The 24,241-nt window shown below is 38.7% G+C and overlaps 2 protein-coding genes across 5 annotated transcripts; one reads left to right on the top strand and one right to left on the bottom strand.

Moving 5' to 3' along the window:
* Positions 1-83: 83 nt before the first annotated feature.
* mrpl14 (mitochondrial ribosomal protein L14) lies at positions 84-1,674 on the bottom strand. The gene is made up of 3 exons (XM_006806955.3): positions 1,606-1,674; positions 1,307-1,409; positions 84-508 (listed from the first exon to the last, which is right to left on the bottom strand). Exons 2-3 carry the CDS (start codon positions 1,384-1,386, stop codon positions 142-144), a joined length of 447 nt encoding a protein of 148 aa, XP_006807018.1. The 5' UTR covers positions 1,387-1,409; positions 1,606-1,674; the 3' UTR covers positions 84-141.
* A 210-nt stretch (positions 1,675-1,884) lies between these two features.
* tmem63ba (transmembrane protein 63Ba) lies at positions 1,885-23,843 on the top strand. 4 transcript variants are annotated; one of them, XM_087850296.1, is made up of 24 exons: positions 1,885-2,256; positions 9,193-9,404; positions 10,742-10,821; positions 13,450-13,512; positions 14,231-14,321; positions 14,427-14,464; positions 14,560-14,702; positions 15,273-15,324; positions 15,434-15,542; positions 15,634-15,704; positions 16,171-16,248; positions 16,348-16,468; positions 16,881-17,014; positions 17,125-17,262; positions 17,750-17,903; positions 18,078-18,184; positions 18,304-18,390; positions 18,474-18,539; positions 18,752-18,914; positions 19,317-19,422; positions 19,616-19,783; positions 19,896-20,011; positions 20,130-20,201; positions 21,227-23,843. In XM_087850296.1, the coding sequence occupies exons 2-24, from the start codon at positions 9,213-9,215 to the stop codon at positions 21,404-21,406; spliced, it is 2,529 nt and encodes an 842-aa protein (XP_087706422.1). In that variant the 5' UTR covers positions 1,885-2,256; positions 9,193-9,212; the 3' UTR covers positions 21,407-23,843. The 4 variants fall into 4 exon arrangements, with proteins under 4 accessions (XP_087706422.1, XP_006807019.1, XP_006807020.1 ...); XM_006806956.3 differs by lacking the exon at positions 13,450-13,512 and adding an exon at positions 13,115-13,159 and having other exon boundaries at positions 1,886-2,256; XM_006806957.3 differs by lacking the exon at positions 13,450-13,512 and having other exon boundaries at positions 1,886-2,256.
* The last annotated feature ends 398 nt before the right edge of the window (positions 23,844-24,241 follow it).

Below are 24,241 nucleotides of genomic sequence, written 5' to 3'. Positions count from 1 at the left end.
TCTGTAAAAAAAGACATGTTGATAAAGATTTGACCTAATTGCAGTACCAAGTTAAAAAACAAAAACAATTGCAATGCCATCTGTTCTTTTAAAGTTTATTGAAGACAACTTGAGCACAAAATGTTCACATATTTGACACGATTAGACAAATGAATTAGCAATTGCCAATACTTTAGAGTAATCTCCCTCTAGTTTACGTAGATGTGTGGGTACAGGGACTTTAATCCTTGTTCCTGTGGGGTTCCCATTGTCCTCAATGAGTACAACATTGTTAGAATCAAAGCGTGGAGCCATCCGGTCTCCAGGCATTTTGTGTCCAACGATAAGCGCCTTCTTCTTTTGTCCTTTAATGGCAAGTAACACTCTGTCACCAACTTTTCCTACGCCGTTCTTGGTGTAGACATGGATCACTCTCGGAGGACGGTGATATGGAGTATTTCCAAGAGAACTGTTGTCCACTACACGTACTCTTGTCATTTTTTGAATGGCTGCAGCAACAGCAGATACACTGACAAGACAAAGAGTATATTAGTCATGTCCAACTTAAGGAGTTAAGTTCATTACTCATTACCAAGCATCACTGACCATGACAGTCACTTAGATCCCTCAGTCAGCAGGTATGCAAGTAATCCACTTTTCTACTAAAATATAAAGCTAAATATCATGTGATATTATAAATTGAACAAGTTGCCTCTTATACTGCTCCATAAGCACTCAATAAAGAAATGATTCAGGGCTGGCTCATGGGGGTAATTTAAGGGCACAAACTGCACCAGATAACTGAATTAGAAAATTCAATTGTATAATAGGACATTGAGGCTGAGGGGCACGCCACTGCTGTAAAACTAAAGTGTTCAGCCTGTCCTATGAGACCAGCTCTTGCATATATTTCAGGAAAACTATTTACATGTGACTTTAGAAGAATAGGGAAAACTACTCACACATGGAATGACTTTCCCTTCAAAAAATAAAAAAACAAACCTCTCATCCTTTTTTCCCGCATGTCTGAAAATAATCAGCTCATAAAACCCAGCACTACAGATTGACTACTAATGACTTTAGATATTCACAATTCAAAAGTTTATTCGGGTTTCCATCCAAGTCTTAAACTTAGATTTACAGTAAATGCAGTTTAAATATATAAGAGTTTAAAAACAGCACTGCGGTGTCACATACGCACATTACGCAATATATTTAAAGCTGCAATAAAAATGCTACGTTTTCTGGTCAGCTGGATGATTTTTGCTGAATTGGTTTCTTTAGATGGTCTAACCAAGGACACAAATAACATTTCTAAGAAATTTACCTGAAATTCCTCTGACAATTTAGGGACGCCGTCTCCATGAGTAGCCCAGAAAGGGATCTTGAGAGCCAGGGAAGAGCCATAATTACAGCAAATACTATGTCCGCTGAAAAGAGAAATAGTGTGTAGTTAGCAGCTAGTAAGCTAAAGGCATTAGCTAACAATCACATGGAAGCCAGACTAGAGCTTATAACAGAGCCGAACACGTCTTGCTTTATAGTCTTTGCAACAAATACTATATCACATATAATAATTATAGAAAGAAGCTTTAAGTTTAAAACAAATGTCTCGCTAATCGTTACCTATATTTTAATTACGCCCCATGCCAATGTCAAAAGTATGGCGTCATCAGCAGGCGACCACCAACCGACCTAGCAGATATATGCGTTATCATGTTGTTGTTAAATAATTCTTATTGCACTTAAGAAAATATGTTTTTATTTATTTATTTTTATACGTATTACTGCGAACCATTTCATATCTGTACAGACAGTCCTCAAAAAAGGAAAAGGTTAAACACAAAAACGGAGCTTGTTTGTCATTTGATTTACGTCATAGAGAGGCGTCAGCGGAATTGTAGAAATAAAACAGAATAGAAGCTGCACGGTGAAGCGCTCCCTTATGGAGACTATGCCTATGTGATCTACTTCTGCATAAGACACGCTCCAACCCGGGCTGCCTCCGGTGTAACTGGTTGGGTTAGCGATAGTTGTTTAACCGGCTCACAGACGGTGATAGTAACTTTTGTGTTAGTACTGACACTTCGACAAACTACTTCCAGCTGGCTGTTGGTGGGCACACAGTCACTGGGTCGAAATCAGTCGACGGTCTTTAAATGCTGGACACTCTCCACCTGTTATTTGCTACGTTACGGGGCTACGTTAGCTGAATTGATTGCTAGCTCACCTTAGCAATTTGTTAAAGTTTCTGTCCCTGCTGCGTAGCATATCAAGGTAAGTTGATTTTCTTATCAGTAAACTTATATCAGCAGTTCGCAGAAATAAAAAATAAAAATATTACTTTGTCGTTTACAGTAGCGAAAGCCCATCGTAAGCGCCTGTCAAACAATATGAGGGTAAACATGCAGTTACTATTAGCGTCAGGCTAACTAGCCTCAGCTGTATTGAGAGCTGGTTGTTTACAGTTCATGGAAGTTATGAAACAAAAATTAACCTCGTTGATAGTTATTATTCTGTTAAAAAATGTGCTTTAAGGTTGGTTTTATTTCAGTTGCCCTTCTCGCACTACACGCCCAAGAACAAGCCAGTTTCTTAATGATCTTTTTTTTTTCTTTTTTTCCACGATCTGGTGGATCAGTGGAGACATGCCAGAGTGTTCGACATAAAAGCTTTTAAGAATATTTGGAGTTCCTTATAATTTCATGGCTACGCAGAGACTGCTTGTGCATGGAGGCGTTAGACGATGAAGCTTTAATTTGCAGTCGTGACATTAAGCTGCGTGTTCAAAGGCAGTAGTTTGACAAAGGTTTAGCTAATCAATAGAAGATCAATAATTCCGAACATTACTCGGATGTCCATCAGGGTGCTTTTAATCGCTTTGTCTTGGGACTTGCATCATAGTAAAAAGCTAAAATCTACTGGCTCTTCTGACTTTGGCTTTTTCACGAACTAATGGCTGGTGGTAGCTTGGATATAAAACTAAACGCTTTACTTGTGCATAGCCTATACAGGGAAAGCACAGGCTGCTACCAGGCGTATTGTTTGCTCATAATGTGGTGCAATAGCATGAATAAGCATAAATGGGGAAAACCTTTGAAAAAGTATACGTCTGACATGTTGCCACTGATACCGTTTTCATATAAGCTGCAAAAACAAAGGGCCCTTCCATTTTTCTTCTCCTTCTTAAATGCCTTATTTTAACTGCTTTGTGAAATACAAGCCTTTCTTTGGTCAGGCCTTGCTTCCATAAATATGAAAAAATATACATAAAAGCACCTTTCAGTCTGAATGCAAATGGATGCCTTAAATTCCATTCAGCTGCCCAGTCTTGAATTAATAATGACACTGAAATGGATAACCTTCCCTTTGCATTAAACCTCAGTACAACCACTACAACTTTAAAAACAGATGTTCTGTCCTATCAGTTTAAGTGAATTCAGTAGATTGGAACATGTGCCTCCTTTTATTTTTATTTAAATTGGAATTAAATTACAGTAGCTGGATTACTTTTACAGGTATAATGCATTTCATTGGATTTATGTAACTCTTAAGGCTCGGTTGTACTGTGTAGTAGTCTTCTATAATATGGCATCAGCTGCAATTTGTTGTCTAGTTTTATTAGGATAGCAAATTATCTTTGTTATTGAATTTGTGCATTTTCACTAACTATTTTTGACCACCAAATACAAATTTTTATTTGAATTTCAATGTGTAATGTTTCCTAGTAGGGAATGAGGTCTTATTAGGTCTTTGACTTAATGCTTGAGGACATTATGAAATCAGCCTGACATTGTCAAAATCTGTGATAATCAAAGCTGAGCCTTTGTGTGTTTGTCAATGATTTACTGGCTAACAATTCAAATAGATGCAATTCTGCATTATCAGCCATCAACATTATTGGAAAGCTCTTGTGGAGTCTGATAATTGTCTTAATGCAGAGCACAAATTCATTAAAATGTAAAGGAGGTTTTTTGATCACAAAGAGGAAAAAGTACCAGTGGATTCAAAAGTAGAGTTTGAATAAATGAACAGTTGTGAACATGCTGTCTCTGCCAGGTTCCCTTGGCAGTTTTCTTACAGGGTGTGCACAGATTCTTTGTTTTTCCAGTTTCACATTGCTGATAAGTTTATCACGCAGTGTTTGAAAGCTGATGGCAGAAAGTCAGTTGGAATGAGATGCATAAGAAGTACTTGTTCACTGGTTGTATACATTGAGTGCTGCTGTTATGAGCGCCAGGAAAGAATTTACAAGGTGACTGCTTTGAACCAACACTCGTAAAAAAATACAAATGAAATAAGTTTTTATTTTTTCAAGTCACATGTCATAGCAACTTATTGTGAGTTGACCAAAACCAGTTCAGCTTCCTGCAAGTGCCTCATGTGTGTCCACCATGTGTTATATTTCACTATATTTAGCTGGCAAAGTAAGCCAGTGTTACTTGACAGCTGAAATCTGCGACCTAACCCAGTGTTTTAAAGCACAGGTAGGAAAAAAAAAAAGCCTGTTCAAATATTTGACTTAGGATGGTTAAAGAAGAAATGACTCGCATGCGGTAATGGCATAAATATGTGTGCTGTTGCTAATTATAGATGTAAAATATGAGAGTTTTGCAACATTGTGCATTAAGATGAATGTGGCCTTTAAAAAAAGGGTGTGTGTATGTGTCTGTATTAAGGCATGCAGTAGAGATTTTCCTGTGATTATTGCTGACTAATTAAATGGCTATAGTATCTGAGAAATTGAAACAAATAATCTTTTTTTCTTTCTTTTAAGCTGCAACAAATGGTCTAGAGTGAATTTTCATCGAGCTTCAGATGGAAAAGCTTTGACTATCCTCCCATTACATTCACCCTCCTCATATTTGTAGTTGGAGGAAGCAAGCCAGACTGATGGTACCATGACAACTAGCGTCAGGTGGAAAGGTTCTACAATATTTATGCAACGCTGAGTCATGCTATGATCACACAGTGATGGCGCTGTTCAAATTTTAAGTAATTCAAATGCTCTTTGGATTTGATGTTAGTTGCAATCCAAAAGCAAGAAAAATCAGCCCTTGGTGAAAATTTCATTGGTTTATTGGTTAGGGAAATATTGCAAATTAAAGTTCCTTATTGTGTATTCCAAGTATAATTATAGTTTTTTTTTAACTAACAAAACTTAAACAAACCTCCAGGTTTTGGATTAAGTTTGCGATTGTATATCATCTTCATTATAGTTTATTTATCTGTCATTCTTTCAGTCAATATCTTCTGCTTAAATTATATCAATGTTAAATGTTTGGCTTGGAATGACCATGTAGTGGTGACAACACACACATTGTTTCCTTATTTGACTGAAATCTATACATTATATTAATATAACTGGTTAAAACATTATTACAATGGAGCTGATTTGCTTTGGGTCTAACAAATTGTGCCAAAAATGACTCCATGCAGGAAAAAAACAGAACTCTTATTATTGATTGGTGTTGCAAGTTTTGGTCTAAAAAGGCAATTTTAGGCTTCTGTTTTCTTTGAATCATTCATATGAGTAACGAATTTGAAGGAAATGTCTGCAGTAGAGCTGTCAAACAAAAGTATCCCTGTGAGGCAGAGCAAAAAAAAAAACGCATATGTCTGTAAACAACACAGGATGGTCTGGAAAGAGTGCTCTATACAGATAAGTTAAAATGCTGCCCTTTGGCCACAGTTGCCAAAGGTATATTTGTTTGTTTCGTGGTGTGGCAAAATAAACTGTTTACAGCAATATTTTTTTCATCGTTTTGATGGTCACTGTAGTGGCTATATTAATTTCTTAAAGTTCTCTCTTTCTCTTATATTTTATATAACCACACTACAGACAGACAAGCGCCTGTTTTTATGCGTTATGGTTAGCAACAACGACGGTAACGGCATCGCGTGTCCGCTTGTTTATGTTCCACATAAACCTTTCACAATAAAGCTCAAGATCCTGTTGAGACTTTTCAAAATAAACTGAATCACGTGAAAGAGCAGATTATTTACGGATGAGAATTAAAAAAGAGCCGTCAGGTGCTAAAAAATAAACCTTAGACTCAAACGTTAGAACAGGCTTTTCCCCGCAGCATGTCGTGTAATAAATACTAATAAAGAAAACGGCGGCCTTTACAACTTATGTCTAAAAATGTATCGTTTCATGCATCGGTTAAAACACTCGACTCAAGCTACATGACGCGCAGCTGGAAACACTTCCCGAAAGACGAGCTGCCCGAGATTCACAGAATTTACAGAAAATGTTACATTTTTCTGATTTATATCGTTATCGGGATGATAGAATTCTTATATCGGGATATGAGATTTTGGTCATATCGCACAGCTCTACCTCACAGTGCCCAAAATGTGAACTTCACTTCATGGGATATCTGAGCATAGATCCTAAACAGAATAGATGGGCTAGGTTATGACTAGAAGTGATTTGCAAGGATCAGTAAGGGCACATTCCTAATGCAGATTGTAAAATGGCTTGGGTTACTAAATAACATGTTGGGTTTGAAACAATTGCCCCAGTTATAGTTTTGTTTTTGTTTGGGTTTTTTTGGATTTCATGAAATAAAGTAACCTTGCAATATCATTGTAAGAAATGTCCACATTGTATGTTCTCTACAGAACACAAGCACTTTATTACTGATGCTACTGATCCTTTGAACTTTCAACCACAAGTTTCACTGTGCTAATGTGAAGAAGCTGCTGGTCGATGTACACAGACTCTATTTCTAAGCTGGTATTAGCTAATGTTACACACTGTTTACAGTAAAGGGAAGGTGGAAAATAAAGATTAAGACGATGACCTCATGGAATACATGTGAGCGCCACATCCTGTCTCCATATCAATCACAACTGTTATAGCCAAAAATCTGTTACAATGCGTTCAGACATTAAAATCCATATAAAAGCAATTAATACACATAAAATGCTTGATGTTTGATAATGATTTGTCAATAAGTTAATATTTCTTTTTACTTTTGACGTCTCTAGAGGCAATGTTGAAGTGCACTTCAAATACGTATATCGGTGTAATCAGTCTTTTTTTTGCTTGATAAGAAACTTAATGCAATGAAATTCCAGTGTGTAGTCAATGCATTTTTAACAAGAAATACTAAATGGAAGGGAAGTTATGTTTACAGACACCTCAGTGTGATGTGAATGCAGATAATTGGGTAAGAAAGCAGGTTTAATGAAACAAGATGACAGTAGCGAGTAAAATGTGAATAACAAAGGTGTGTGTGTGTGTGCGCGCGCGCATGCCCGCGCGCAAGTGTGAAGCCCTTTGAGTCAGTAAAACTAGAAAAGTCCTAGTGTAGTAACACCATTAAAACATTTTTTTTTTTTTTTTTACCCCCAAAGACCTTTTTAGTATAGTATAATCAAAAATAAGCATAAAAAGAAAATTCTTTATTGCAGCTTTACTGTATTGTTAAAAAAAACACAACAACAACAACTTTCTACTTCAAAGCTTTATTAAAAACTGTCAACTTTTTGCATTTTCCAACAATATTTGATTCAACCCACAACTGGTTGAGTTCAGATTATTTTAAACTACATTACATAACAAAATACATTCGGTACTTGGTTAAACTGTCAGATGTGTAAATCTATACAGTTGTGGGATTTGTATATTATGGTGGATGACATCACTCTAGAATCCAATTAATACTTGATTTGTTAGGCTTACTATCACAAATAATATATAATATAATGTGTATATCAGGTCTTACAGTATGTTCTTCTTGATATACTTAAGTTGCTGGTGTCTGCTGTTGCAGTGGTTCAGTGTTGCTGAATGTACCGTGGGCATGTGCGTTGTGTCCTCATTGGGTTGAGACCGGTCCAGTTGAACTCTGTGGTCTCTATCGGCGTATTGTTCAGCTCCGGCTACGTCCCTCTTGAGTGAAGTCACAGCATTCCAGGGAGCGGATAAATGACTTAGTGTTATGGCAGATGAGCAGCATTGTGGTTGCTGCTGATAGTAGTGGGTAGAAGGGCACAAGTATAGCAGTCCAACTATGAAAACGCCCTCTCCAGCTCTTCTCAGAACAGCTTTTTGGTTAGTATGTGTGAAATAACCAGTCTTCTAAATGTGTTGCCCTGTTTAATTAGGTTTAAAAATGATGTTTTGTGTCCTCCCTGCCAGCCAGAATGCTGTAATATTTTTACATTTATATGACAAGTCTGTAGCATGGTGGGTCCAGAGCTTCTATATGTTAAAGTCTCATTAGAGGGTAAAAGCGCTGAATGGATGGCTAGTGTTTTATCTAGGCAATACTTTTACCCCAGCCCTAATATTTGATATAGTAGTAGTAATTTACATTTATTTCCAGACAAATGTTATCCTTTTTCTGGGTCAGCAAATATTTACCTTAAGTAGTCTGAAGTAATCCATCATTTTTCTGTGTGCTAGAGAGGAAAATTAAGCTTAACTTAAACTCACTTTGAAATGTTTGCAGTAAAATCCTTTTTGGGGGGGTTAGACTGTGAAACACTTCTCCCATAATTCATTATAACGCTCAGACTTTTAAACATGTCAGTATCTTTTCATCATTATCCTTTAAGTAGATTTTTAAGTCAGCTGTTTGTTTCCTTCTGAAATGGATTAGAGAAATTTTGCTACTGGTAGGCTTATCCCAGTAGGCCAGATCTTTTAAGCCTGACTGGACTCATGTCAATGACGTAAGCGCTCACTTTGATGTTGTCTAGAAACAATTCTCTCGTGCGATTACAGTGTTGGTCTCTTTACTGTTGCTGGATGGAAAAGGAAATGTCTGCTAGCTGACTGCCAAGATGCGCAGAGTATAATTTGTGCTTACCACAGTTGTTTCCCATGAATTCAGTACAAAGTTAAATATGTGTCATTAACACCAAAAGTGTCTGTAAAGAGGGAACAGAAAGTGTACTATGTTTTAAAAGCAGGATTTCAGTTGGTGTGCGGTCAGAAGTTGCCTCTCCAACATGTGATTATTGACATGACAGAAACACCAGCTGGTCATTAAAATGGGAAATAAAATGACATTATCTTGCGTGACAGGGCCTTTCTGGTTGTCCCCCTTCCATTTCTGATAATTTAGTGGTTATGCAGACACTGATGTTGTCTTCTGAAAGTAGCTGACATAGACGGACGGCGTGACCGATGATTTCAGTTTATGTGGTTGTGTAAAAAATAAATAAATAAATTAAAATTAATCTTTCTTTTTACAGGTTCTTGTCATGCTGCAGTGATGTACAAGGTATTGATTTTAATACTAACCTTCTGGGGGGTGACAGTGAGCTGCATTGGAACATCGGCGGCACCATCCCGCAATAACGCTACGGAAATGTGTTACTCTGCTCGAATTAGGAGTACTGTACTCCAGGGTTTGCCCTTTGGTGGGGTGCCTACTGTCCTTGCCCTTGACTTTATGTGCTTCTTGGTGAGTACTTCTGTCACTCATATGGATCATAACATTACTAGTTATGAGCACCTTTTTACGTAAGTCATAAGTAGTGATGGGTATTGATAAGATTTTCACAATTCCGATTCCATTTTCGATTCTGTTTAACGATTTGATTCTTTATCGATTCTCTTATCGATTCTTTTTAAAAAAGGAGGACACTAAAGTCGATTAGCTTAGAACTTTGTTTTATATCTTCTCTTTGAACAAGATAGAAATTTAGGAGTAACATGGAGTAACCAACAGTGACATCTTAAGAGATCCACAGCCTACGGCTCTTCAATGGGGTGTCACAGGGTCCCCAGGAAAAAAATTGTAAATGTAAAATAAATATTCTTCTGTAGCAATAACAAAGTATAACATAAATGATTCAGTAGCAATTACACAAGAATATCCAGTAATGTCCCTGCCTACAATTAAACACATTCACTTACCGAAAATCGGGGCCATCTGCTGTGGCAAATGGGTGCAAGGCTTTTACCACAAACTTAGTCACTGCTCGGTGACATTCGTCTATCCTGGCCTGAAAGGAGACGCTACCAGTAGACTGCAGCGAGAACTGCCAGCATCTGAGCCAGACTCTGTCCGTCTCTCTCATCATGGTCACCTAAATGCACAGTAATGGCAGGTTTTGAAATAAGGCAGATCGCGCTAACATAATATGCACTGTTAGTTGATTATTTACCTGCCGCATTAACGGGAGAGGACGTGCAAACGTTACCGCTGCTGCTGGGTTGAGATTCACGAGTCCGGAGCGGAATTAAAAACACGACATTCATTTAAGGTCATCGTGTGTTTTGTGAGCAAATGCTTTTGTATATTTGTAGTGTTTCCTCCCTTAAATGTAATATCCACTTTGCAAGTATTGCAAGTTGCCCTGTTGTCATCCGTTCTCGTAAAGTATAATCAAACTTTTGAGCCTTTGAGCCGCTTAGGCAACATGTTTCCTGCCAGGTAAATGACGCTCAGCAAAGTGGTGACGTCATTCGGGGCGACTGGAATCGATAAGGGAATCGTTTGCAAAAATGGCAAACAATTCCAAGGAATTGAAACAGTGGGAACCGGTTCTCAACAAAAACCGGTTTTCGATACCCATCCCTAGTCATAATGCTATCCTCATCATCACATGTGGGCCCTTTAATATTGTGTATTGTGTTGTCATTACAATTCTAAGAACTGAGATAAAAATAGTTCCAGGAAAGTGTTTTTAAACTATAAACAGTCCAAAGCACTTATGCAACTTTAGTTCAGTACGTCCCTGTAATGTAAATAAAGGTACTGAAGGTGTTGACCTGCTCTTTCTCTTGTGCTTTTAGGGTCTGCTGTTTGTGTTCTCTATCTTGAGAAAAGTGGCATGGGACTATGGGCGCCTCGCTCTAGTGACTGATGCCGAAAGGTAATAAGACCACACTGGTCTGCTAGACTGGACCAGTCAAGCAACAAAGCTGTTAACTTCATTTTATTGTACATTTAATGGATTAACATGATTGGTGATGGTATTCATATCTCTGGATGACGTAACAAGGTATTACGATGGTCTTCTAAAAATATGTATTTAATGTAGTTGATAATGGAAAACATTCATGTATTCACATTCATGTTTTTCAGAGCTGAAAAACACATTCATTACCTTTTGGTGGTTAAAACAGACTGAAAACATTGTTCACAGGGTGTCTTTGAGTTGTTACCACGTTCTCTAAACTACAGATTTTTAAATCATTAACCTACTCATTGTGTTATACTTATTTAACTACAAAATTATTTATACTGGTATGGTTATGCTGTATTTTATGCACCAAATATTTATACTAAATTAGGTGTAACTTTACAAATGGCAAACAGCAAGCCTGATTTTTCTGCTGGGGTTTGGACCAAGGTTTCATGGAAGGCTTGTTTGTTAGCGTAGGTGCGAGCAGCTTGGGACTTTGCCAGACTTTGGTTATCTGTGTACACAGTTGGATTGTAATGTTACCTTTTTTAAAATGGTGAAATCATGACGATGTGTGTTTCTGGGCACGGATTAACTGGATAATTTGCAAGAGATTTGACTCTGCTGTGTATCCAGCTTTCTTTATCTGCAGTTTATTTACCTTTAGACATTTGGCCCAGCTCCGAGTATAACACTGTGTCTGGCTCACTCTGTCAACTCTATCAGTGTAAAGATATTTAACTACACATTAAATTCATGAAATGTGGTTCTATAAGGAAAAAATAGTAAAATTTCAACAGCATGTCAGTTTAAAAAAGATTTATATAGACAGAAACTTTATTGTCACATAATTGTGTATCTTAATCCCTTTGGTTTATCGTGAATGGCGATCAGGGAGGTCTCTATCAATAGGAAAAGCTGCAAAACCTTTAAAAAAAAGTCCAAATCCTTTTGCCATCTTTCACATTTCCAGCCTTCCGTTGGGCCGTGTCAATTCTAGCACCTGGATCTTATGTTTGACACACCTGCTCCGCAGGATTGCTGATTAGATTTTTACATTTTACAACTTTTCAAACTAGTTTTCAAGCTTTTTTTTAAAAAAAAACAACTAACTAACTAACTTTAATCGTAATAAAATAACCTAATAGATTAGGCCTGAAAACAGAGAATTGATTTGTTTGTAAAAATATTAATTATATCATTTAGCCCTACAGGGGTCGTAATTTAAGTCCTGCCATCGTTTCATTTTGGATGTTTTTTGACCCAGAAGAGGAGGTTAATTCCTCTGACAGAAGCAGACATCGTGAAGATTTTAGCCCAGACAGGAAGTCAGTTTCAGCACTTTTTCCTTGAAAAGCACCCTTTCAGTCTGCCATGTGATGGTTTGTACTTCAATACATAGTTTATCCACTTTGACATTATAAGGAAAAAGCCTGAAATTGACAAAGAAGCAAAAAATAATTAAACTATTGGTCCTTTATGTACCCCTAGTTCATCTCAACATTAATGTCCACATCTAAGACCAGAGGACTGTAGTTCATGCTATTATACGATGATGTATTATTGCCAGATAAATTAGGATGCTTAACTAGAAAAGTTTTGGAAGCAGCCACATAGATGCCTATTAACAAAGAATGATTTTAGGGCTACACCATAAAATTAAATGGATCTGATTAAGAGACTGAATTCAGACCTCTTTGACTGTGAACTCTGGGAACTACATGACACAGTGCTCCATTATCCATGTCCCCCCTGCTGTGTTTGTGTGATGTTGCAGCTAGACTATTTTTGCAGCTGCATGTGAGCAGAGGATGAGGTGGCAGCATGGTGGGAGGATGGGAGGGGGGTGGCAGCATGGAACACTTTTGTAACAGACAGGAAATGTAGTTTGTTGTCCCACGACACTCTGACTTCAGATCATTGTCTTTTTTTCATGTTTTGAAAAGAGGCTGTTACCTTTCCAGGAAAGTTGGACAATCAAAAACGGGGATTACATATGATGAATGTTTTGTTACAGCTGCAAAAACAATTACAATACAATAAACAAAGTGGTTACTACATCCCAGGTCCTGAACACGTGTGTATGGCTGGATAATGTATCCTAGTGTGAACAGAAACCTTCATTGGTATGCTTGTGGTGTAATATGCCTACCCAGATTTTCTCTAAACCAGTTCCCCTGTTTTTTCCCCAACAGAGTGATTTCCTCTTAACTAAACTGAATGGCTTTGATTTACTTTTTTTTTTCTTTTTTTATTATAGAAGAAAAAGGGATACATTTTACAGTCGTCTGGAAGAACAGGAATTGTATGTTATCTCTCTTTATCATTGAGTTTTTCTTCTTTCCTTTTGACTTTCTGTAGACTGTCTTACTCATAATTCCTCTCTGCTCAGGGCACACTGGTTTCTTCGTGTTTTTCCTCTTTAACTCTTGATGGTTTGGCATTTTCCTCCTTCAGGCATTTCCTAGCACCAGGCTCCGACTCATTCTCCTCTCTTTGTCGCTCTCATGCTTTTGCCGTTGGGTGTCCCTGTCCTCTCTCACTGTCCTAATCAGATCTTTGTCTGCTAATCTGTGTATTGACCTCTTTATGAAGCACGGGCTTCTTCTGTGTGAGCACACCGCATGAGCAAGACACACAGGATGCTTGCGGGGAAAGGTAATGTGGTTATTCATAGACAGGCCCTAACATGGAGCACCTACAGTGTAACCTGTGTACTAGACCTGACATGTGCAAGAGGACTGATTTTTCCAGCGTCAGGCTTCTTACTCATTCCATCAGAGATTTCTTAGAATCCCGGGTGACGTCATCCTTTTATGTAGTATTGAACTCTGAGTAAAATAAAAATTCCAGCAGAGTCGGAGTTCTCTTCATAATATATGTAAAATCAATTGCCATTTCCCCCCAGGGGCATGCATTAAATTTGTATAAAGTAAACAGATTAGCAAGGACAACCTATGGCTCTGCTGAAAGAACTCCCCAAGTCTGTCTCTGGATTGTGGCTTTGTTTCTGTTTCTTCCTCTGTGAATGGTTTCTGCCGTGTCATTTTTATTGCACCATTTATTCTGACAGCAACGGTGCAAATAACCTGTAGCGCTTAGCTCCTAACACTGCATGAGATGTGGCTGCAGAGATTGTTTCTGAGGTTTACTGGTTTACCACCTTAAATCTGCTGTGAACCACACACAGCATTACCTTGGGTCAATCTCTTCAGATCATTTCACAGCGTGTTTGTTTTGTGTCATGACCTTTGCCATACTGAAGGTTTATCTTTTGTCCTGAAACCCAGAGCTAATATCCTTGTATGGTATATGGTGATGCTGGGTAGTTGTGTAATGTCATGCAAATGCTGTGTGTTGTGTCTTTTTCATATAGCATGGTTTCTCCTTCTACATCTGACATGCATGAACGCTATGAGCGCCTCACATCAGTCTCTAGCTCGGTGGATTTTGATCATAGAGACACAGTAAGTATTCTATTGCTGCTGCATAATCTTGATGATAATAATAGTAACAATAATAAAACAGGAAAACTGGTACAACATTGTGAAATATGTGCTGTTCTTCTTTAGGGGTTCTGCGACTGGTTAACTTCTATATTCCGGATCAAGTGAGTTAGCCTGTTTAAAGCCTATTTTATATAAAAGGTTGCAATTTTCTTTGTTCTGAATAATGATCAAGGTGTCCCCTGTTTTCTTTCTAAAGGGAAGACGAGATAAGGGAAAAGTGCGGTGACGATGCAGTGCATTACTTGTCCTTTCAGCGCCACATCATTGGCTTGTTAGTAGTGGTGGGCGTGCTCTCTGTTGGCATCATCTTGCCAGTGAACTTTTCTGGAAATCTGCTAGGTGAATAAGAGTAACATTTAAGAGGCTACATTTTATTTTAAATATTTACGATAGTTTTTCTCTAAATGTTTGACCAGTTTGCTGCTTTTGTTTATTATTTTATTTCTTTTCCTTTGGTTTTTGGTATTTTATCTTTACTTTATTCTGATTTGGGGTTGTTGTTGCTGGGGTTTTTTTTTTTTGGAGGGGGGGGGGTCATCTTTTGACAACCTTCTCTACTGCATAGATCTGCGTAGTTCTGTGACTGTTTTAGAAAACCTATAATGCACAGAACCAATGCAGTTGTTGGTGTTGTATGTTACAGCAGACCAATGTTGTGTGATACCAGTTATGTTCTTTAACTTGTGCAAGGATAGTCATTTGCTAAACTAACAGGTAATTGGTTAATAGGGTATAAGCACTTTTTCGATTTTTGGAAGGTCAGTAGTCAAAAGATTCTTTTTCCTACAAAAAAATGATCCTTTTACTTTTCTCCCAATTAAAACCACTTTCCACATTTCCTCGCTGTGTTCTGTGCAGAGGTTGCTTTTCAATCAAGTGATTCTCTTGCTTCGCTTTTTCTTTCCACAGAAAACAATGCCTATAGTTTTGGGCGAACCACTATAGGAAATCTCGGAGCAGAGTGAGTAACGGAGCGTCCCTTTTATACAGCATAAAATGCTATTAAAGAAGTTAATTGGGTCTTCCCTTTGTGCCACTAATTAAATCCTTTTTATATTCTGTTTTTCAAGTAACGCACTACTGTGGCTGCACACCATCTTTGCATTTCTTTACTTGTTACTCACGGTGTACAGCATGAGACGGCACACATCCAAAATGCAATACAAGGAGGATGACCTGGTGGGTGGCACGGTTTCAGAAAACCATGTTTGGATACACGTCAGTCTGTGTGGTGTTAGTGATTGTCGCTTTTTTTTTCATCTCCATGTAGGTTAAACGCACTTTATTCATAAATGGGATCTCCAAATATGCAGAAGAAAAGGAGATAAACCAGCACTTTGAGTAAGGATTTTGCCCCCAGCTCCACGGTTAATTTTAACTATAATGAGACTTTATCTGTGTATATAAATGGTACAGTACTTTGGTGTCATGGCTGCTTTGCAGTAACTCTGTTAAGTTAGATGAGAACCATTCCTTTTTCTGTTAAGAGTTGCATCGTCATGGCTTTTAAGGTTAGGATCAGACAATGGCAGGACTGTATGTGTAATTCTCCATAATAGAAGGCAGATGAGCAGAATTAAGTAAGACACGTGCCACAGTGGTTTGAGATTGAGATTGGGGTGGTTTGGCTCAGATCCTACCTGACCAAACAGTATTAACTGTAATCGTATATGTGTCCCCGGTATTTTGACTTTCAGATGCTATTGTAATATTTGAAAAGTCCCTTTGCTGATATAAGGAATGTGTTATGAATCATTGTACTTTAAAATGGACTCATTTTGTCTCCTTCTCTGCCCTTGGTTCACAGGAAGGCATATAATTGTCGTGTACTGGAAACTCGTCTCTGTTACGATGTAGCCAATTTGATGTATTTTAGCACTGAAAGGTAACAATGTTTTAACCAAATATGTGTTTGAAGATTTTTTTATTTTTTAAATGTGCTCTACGTCTTCAGTAATCCTAATTGCTGATGCGTTAATTTCAGGAAAAAGGCAGAACGCAGTAAGAAATTCTTTATTGACCAGAAGACACAGGGGACAATTACCATGGTCAACCCAAAGCCCTGTGGACACCTGTGCTGTTGTATTGTTAAAGGGTGTGAACAGGTGAGTATGATATAACTTTACCTTAAAACAGTGCATTCTAATACTGGTGTAGCTTATATCGAAACATAATGTATGAAGTGTGGACTCTGTAGTGAGATCAGTTGAATAGGTATGGGTATGAACTGAATCTTTTTGATCAGGTTAAAAATTCATGGTTTTTCCACTGCTCCTTCATGAAGCTATGGGACTGTGTAACCCCTTAACACACTAAATGGCTTTTACTGGTTAAATGCAACAGTTTCACATTGGTAAATGGTAAATGGCCTGTATTTATATAGCGCTTTACTAGTTCCTAAGGACCCCAAAGCGCTTTACACATTCAGTCATCCACCCATTCACACAGTAATTCCAGTGTATCCCAGTAAACCATTAAAACATATCATCACTTTTTTTTTTTTTTTGTCTTTCATAGGAAGAGGCAGTGAGCTTCTATACCCATTTGGAGGCAAGCTTAAAAGAACAATGCAGGAAGGAGAGGGAGAAGATCACCTCGAAACCTTTAGGAATGGCTTTTGTCACCTTCGAGGATGAAGGCACAGCTGCCATGTACGTACGCTTACCCTCATGGGAAAATAAATGTATATGTGTCTGCTGCATTGTTTTTGAACTGACAAGCTCTTTGGCTCATTACCCAACGATCCGATCTCTGTTCCCAGAATTTTAAAGGACTTCAATGCCTGCAAGTGTCATGGCTGTCAGTGCCGTCGTGAGCCCAGAAGCTCTATATTCAGCGGCAAACTGCATACACAAAAATGGACCATCGCCTATGCCCCTGATCCACAAAATGTTTACTGGTAAGAACACATTTAAGTAACAAGTGCTGCAATTCTAACTGTTCGTAACTGTTTATTCATAACGCTCTTAACTGATTAATTTGATTCAGTCCCATTACTTTCCCATATAAGGCGACGGGATGTGGGGAAGCAATAATAAGGTATCTGGGTGAAATAGAAGTCACAGAGACAGGGTGGGTGGAAGGGAACTAAAACTGAGGTTTTATTTTATCAGCCGTTCTACTCTAAGAAAATCAGCCAAGGCACATCTGCTACTAAGCAATTGTGGCTTGCTTAGTGGGGTGAGATCTACACAACACCCCCACACAGCAAAACCACAGTAGGGCTGCTTGGGATGTAATGAGTCCATTTTTCAAAAAAATACTTCCTCACTCCAGATGAGCTATTGTTTTTTAAGCTGCAGTATCAGTTTACCAGCCAGCTGTGTCCGTAACTGCAGGTCATCAGACTGTGTCAGTCTAACCGCTGTATAACCTTTATCCCACAGGGATCATCTGTCACTGGGAGGCTTGAAGTGGTGGCTCCGCTGCTTGTTAATCAACAGTATCCTCTTCATCCTCCTCTTCTTTCTCACCACTCCTGCCATTATCATCTCCACCATGGACAAGTTCAATGTTACCAAACCAGTGGAGTACTTAAATGTGAGCGTCCCAAAATTTGAATGCTTAATTAAATTTTAAGTTATAAGCATATTCATGTTTTTCTCTTAGCATTTGAGTTCAAGGCGTCACAAGTCTGCATCCTAATACAGAAGCACATGAATTCACCTGTTTAGTTACATAAACATATCCTCGTCTGTCTGATCTGTTCCTCAGAATCCAATCATCACCCAGTTCTTCCCCACCCTCCTCCTGTGGTCTTTCTCTGCCTTACTTCCTACTGTCGTCTACTACTCTGCCTTCTTCGAAAGGCACTGGACCCGGTATGGTTTAAATTCTCTGCCGTCAACAGTATTTGAGTTATGTAGTCTTTATTTTAAGTTTAAAGTGATTTGGTGTATTGCATAATTTAATGTGTTCACCTTTTTATTTGGTTGCATAGGTCAGGAGAAAACAGGACTACGATGCATAAATGCTACACTTTCTTGATCTTTATGGTCCTGTTGTTGCCCTCTCTTGGACTCACCAGGTAAAGTATGTTTTTATTTTGTACAGCAGTACAAGCATCTGAAATATTTCAGATAATTAATTTCATTTCCTGTTTCTTTGCAGTTTGGATGTTTTCTTCCGGTGGCTTTTTGACAAAAGTTTCTTGCAGGAAGCTAAAATAAGATTTGAGTGAGTAGTGTACGGCACAGTGCTATGCTATTATATATAGAGCAGTATGTGATTTGAATGTATTTTTAAATATTTATATCAGTCCTTTAGCAATACCAAAAACATCTTGAATTAATCTGTAATGAAACTGAATCCTGCAATAATTTTCAAAGCTCATTTTAGTATTTTTGATGATTGCTTATGTTTTTGGGTTTTTTTTCTTTGCTTTTTAGGTGTGTTTTCCTTCCTGACAATGGAGCCTTCTTTGTAAACTATGTCATAGCATCTGCATTCATTGGTAATGCCATGGACTTGCTGAGGATTCCTGGTTTACTGATGTACATGATCCGCCTCTGTCTTGCTCGCTCTGCAGCTGACAGAAAGAATGTCAAAAGGGTTAGTGAGACCATATGATGTGAATAAGGGCACAGAAGGGTAGATGCACTATGTGCATTCATGTGTTGTGGCTGTGCTCTTAATGTGAAAAGATATTTACATAAATGTCTTGGGCTTTTGGAGTATTGCTGACATGAGATACTTGACTAGTTTGAAAAATTTTCTCTGACAATTTTCATATTGGATCAAATGTTTGAGTAATATTTTAAATCGCCTGGTGTGATTGTGGTTGTTTCACTGCCACTTTTATGTTTGTACTGTGTGCTGAAATACAATGGTGAAAACTATGTAATCCAACCTTTTTATAACAACTGTTGATTATTACTCAAAGAAAAGGAAAAAAAAGCCACATTTGGTAGTTAAAATGTTTATGTCTTAAGTTGGCTTGTTGTCTCTTTATAGCACCAGGCTTATGAGTTCCAGTTTGGGGCAGCTTATGCCTGGATGATGTGTGTCTTCACTGTGGTCATGACCTACAGCATAACCTGCCCAATCATAGTCCCTTTCGGTGAGTTCTGCTGTTTAATAGCCCCGCTAGCTTGCTCCTGTTTCACTTTAACATGGTTTGCTGATGAAATTACAGCAGGATAAACATGTAGAGGACAGACAGCATGCAGTGATTCAGTTCTTTATACAGTGGCTTATCGGCAGGCCTAATTGGATTAGCTCTACTGATTGGCTTGCCTCTGTTCCCTGTGCAGGGCTGATGTACATGCTGTTAAAACACCTAGCAGACAGATACAACATGTATTATGCGTATCTGCCATCTAAATTGGACAAGAAGATCCATTCTGGAGCTGTAAACCAAGTGGTGGCTGCTCCTATCCTCTGCCTGTTTTGGCTTCTCTTCTTCTCCACTGTTCGCTCGGGTAGGAAGACGACTCCACCTAGAGGCCACTCTGATCCTTAACACATGCCTGGTGTTATTTATGAAAGACAGATCCCAGTGCAATAAATGTCTCTCCCGGTTCTTTCCTCCAGGGTTTTCAGCCGCAACATCCATGTTTACATTTGTGGTTTTGATCATCACAATCATCATTTGCCTCTGTCACGTCATCTTTGGGTATTTTAAATATTTCAGCGCTCACAACTACAAGGTTGGTAGATGGTCACTTTTTATAGCGTATTGCTGTTTAGAATCATGCTGATTAGCCATTCTAGTGTTTTACTCTAGTCTCATGCTCTACTACTTTCAATGTGTGTTTTCTCTGTCAGATTGAAACAGAGGCTGTGGACGGATCGGAAAATGGAGACGCAGCGTGTCCTTCTGCTGCCAACAAGGCAGCGGTATGTATTTAGTGGTTTATCAATGTCAACATGAACCTCAGAGCATCCTGTTAAAAAGCAGGATGCTCTGCCAAAGCCTTTAGTAGCTGAAGTCAAAAACAAAGGACAAAGATGGGTAACATATAGTTTTAATGCAGAATTGTGCTTTTTCAGTGCATGTGGAGCAATGTTAGTTTACAGATGAATTATGGATGGGGTGAGATTGTGAAGAACTTCACTACAGCAGGCTGTACAACCAAAATTATCTAACTTGCTTGATTTTGAAATTGATACTGCAGATATCTGTTAGGAGGCTGAAGGGTGGCAGTGGCAGGTGCTAGTATTTTTAATGATGGCAAAACGCATCCATATATGAAGACAAGATGCATGCATCAAACAGAATCTGTTAAGAAACCTACCTATCCATTGCCAAATGGATAGGTAGGTTTCCAAGATTGCCAAAGAGATATACTCCCGTTGTCCTCTGCATGTCCGAAGACATGCAGTTAGTGGGGTACGGTTAATCAGTAGGCCAGCGTGTTAGCACGGTGGTTAGCACTGTTGCCTCACAGCAAGAAGGCCCTGAGTTCAATTCCTCCATCAGGCAAGGGTCTTTTTTGTGTGTGTGTGTGTGTGGAGTTCTCCCCGTGTTTGCGTGGGTTCTCTCTGGGTGCTCTGGCTTCCTCCCACAGTCCAAAGACATGCAGTTAGTGGAGATAGGTTCATTGGAAACACTAAATTGCCAATAGTTGTCTATGTGTTAGCCCTGCGACAGACTGGCATACTGTCCTGCCTCTCGCTCTATAGTAGCTGGGATGGGCTCCAGCCCCGCCCACAACCCTGGCAAGGTTAAACAGAAGAGACAAAGGGAGTATAATCAGCATGCTTCTTGTTTAACAATACATTTCAGTTAAGGATAAACTAGGAAAAACACACAGATGTGGTAGAACCTGTAGAACCAAGCCTTGAAAAAACAAACCTTGTAGAGAAACATAAAGATGAGTACCAAACTGTAATACTCTTTTATTTCTGACTGTCCCCTACAGCAAATGTACATTGCTGAGGTACTACAAGAGCCAAATTCAGATGAGACTGGTTCTGGCAGCGGTGAGGACGACGGCCAGGGGTCCTCACAAGACGAGGAAATAATCAGTGTTGACAATGGCTTAAATGAAGCCTTTCAGTCTGGTGAGGACAGCCTAATTGATAATGAAGTGCGGCAATGATTGCACCTGGGAATAGAAAGCCAAGTCACTTTAGGAGCGCACTGAATGAGTGAATTAAATGAGGAACTGAACCAACAGTTCTCCGAAACATCTCATCCTCCTTGGGGGACCTTCCACTAACATAAGCACCCTGCCCTGTCTACTAAGAATTAAATGGACTGTCGCACAAAGACTCTCACATTTCCTTTACTGGGCCTCGCCAGGCCGCATCCTATGTGTACCTACTGGAGAAGGAATCTACTCTGGCATCGAAAGGGTAGCAACATCTTCGTGCTCCTGACGCAATTGAGGCGCACCCCAGTCGCTTTCTCTGGACCAATGGAAAGAAGACATTAATGCATAAGGAAATCATTGCCTTGTCTTGTAAGGGGAGTTACCTTGGTATTGCACCCGAATGACAGGACCAGTACGCTCCACTTTCACTAAGGTACTGCAGTATGGCATGCAGCTTCAAAGAGTGGAGAGATTTTTCCCATAATTGCTAACTGCACTAGATGTTTTCAGAAAATAAGCAGATTAGGAGAGATGAGCGCATGAGATGATGGGAGCAGCCTTTATGCCAGATAGTGCTATCAGTCCAGATGAGATGGTCTCACATGATTCTTCCAGTTCCATAGAAGCCTTGAAAAACTGGGGGGAAAAATGCTACTTAACACTCCAGGAAGCTTTGACACTGTACAGCTATTAAAAAAAATCTCTGGATTTGTAAAATAGCCTTTTTCGACATGTATTTATTGGTAGGCATGGAGTTTTTAATGCTGTCATGCTTTACACACCCTTTAAGCTGTGGAAGAAGATAATTCATGTCTCGGCACACTACACTGATAATGATCTTAGTTTCTGGGTCTGAACCTTTTGTTGGGACTGCAGTTGGAATGCTGCTACTAATGCTGCCTCCAAATAAAAAGGGGGGAAACCTTTGCACGGTTGCTGCAGAAGGACCAGAGCTGAGAGCCTGTGGAAGTTCTAGCTATGAGGAAGGAGAGAAAGGCCTTTTTGGTTCCCCCTTCCCCAGGTCAGTTTTAGATGACGCTGCCTGTGCTTCTGTACGCGTTGTTCTCATTTCCTTTTTGTTTACGTTTTCATGTAAGTTGCTTGAAATTAAGATTTAGTTCAAGCGGTCCTGTCAGGCCCTCTTTAATGTCAATGTTTATGTAGACACTTTATCATGCCGATAGCTTATTTTAAGTTTCTGTAGTCAATGAGGAGAGATTAGGGGTGTAGACTGTTCTTTTTTTTTTTTTTTTCTTCTTCTTCTTTTTTTCTTCGATAACACTAAATAATGGGCAAGATTTAACTATAACAGTTACAGATTTTTTTTTTAGTGTCGTACTTGTCTGTAATAGGAAAGAGGGGATGTGAAGGAATCGAGTTTGACCCAGAAGTGTCTGTGAGCATATAGACATGCTCTAAAAGACCACATTTGATCAAGAAATGCAGCAACTCTAATCAGAATACTTTAACAACATTGCAACACTACGAGCTACCCTATGAAATATTTATGATAAAAGGCAAAGCACAACTGCTGTCTGTTGACTTAATGATATGTGATCATATTAAAACATGTTTTGTACCAACTTTTGGAACCATAGACAAAATAAATGTGCACTAACTGATCTTCCACTTGTATGACTGATGGAGAAGGGCACACCTTGGTGTATTTGTACCACGTATAGGTTCATCATCATGGTACTAACAAGACAATTGTATGACACCGCTGATTCCTGTGCTCTTTGCATCACGATTAGGTGATTTAGTTTATTTTTGTTTGTTTGTTTTTTTTAAAATATACCTCTGAGCTGGCTTGAACTGTCTGAATGTGTCAGCACAGGTAATACATCTTTTCCAGTAACTCTAATCTCAGCTCAACTAACATTTCCACGTTTCCACTAAGCACTGGATGTAGTTAAATATATCATATTTGGTGAGATAAAGGTAGGATACGAGTGGTTCTGTATTTAAGCAACTTTAATGGGACGGTTCTCTCACTAAGCCAGATGTTTTATACTGTATTCAACCTTACTGCTGTCCAGCCCAGTGCTCTTGTATTTAATTTGCTTATAGATCTACGTTTGTTAGTCTCATGGTTTCAGTGATTTCTGTAATGATGGATTTTTCTTTTTTACTATCTTTGTAAGATCTGTGTAAACTTACTGCAAATAATGGGGTTGTATTTTTTTTAAACAGCCGATCTCTAACGGAGGTTGTGGGCTTGTTTGTCTCTGCATCTCAAAAAGTGCACAGTCACAATGTTTTGTGTTTGTTCTGTTTGTGCTTTGCCTTTTTTAGGTTTAGATCATTCCAGATATTGAGAGTAACAATGGCATATCTCAACATTCGACTTACTCGTTTATCATTCTTTCCATTGGTCTGTCTGTACAACAGACATATTCTGTACTTCCCCTGAGTTCATTCAACAATAAATGTGTTTAATCAGCTTAGTTGATGATAAGAGTTTCTGTTCAATCATCCAGTGGTAGAGGAATTTAAAGTAATATCTCTCTGATATTATAATTTTATTTTATTCAGGAGCACATGAAAGCTGAATTTGTGTTCAGTTCTATACAATCGGGGTTTTGCTGTTGCAGCTTTATTTGGTCAATTAGCAGCAGCTTCATTATTTATACCTCACTAGTACTGGGTTGGACCCCCTTTTGCCTTCAGAATTGCTTTAATTCTTCGTAGCACTGATTTGGCAAGGTGCTGGAAACATTACTCAAAGGTTTTGGTCCGTGTTGACGTGATAGTGTTGTTTAAATTGATCAGTTGGTACCGAGGAGCCCAGAGTGTGCCCAAAAAATACACCTCCACCACCTCTGAGCCTTTGATACGAGA

Source organism: Neolamprologus brichardi, chromosome 13 (assembly GCF_056152115.1).
Source record: "Neolamprologus brichardi isolate AB-2024 chromosome 13, ASM5615211v1, whole genome shotgun sequence".
NCBI lineage: Eukaryota > Metazoa > Chordata > Actinopteri > Cichliformes > Cichlidae > Neolamprologus > Neolamprologus brichardi.
This window is presented reverse-complemented; position numbering and strand designations above follow the sequence as displayed.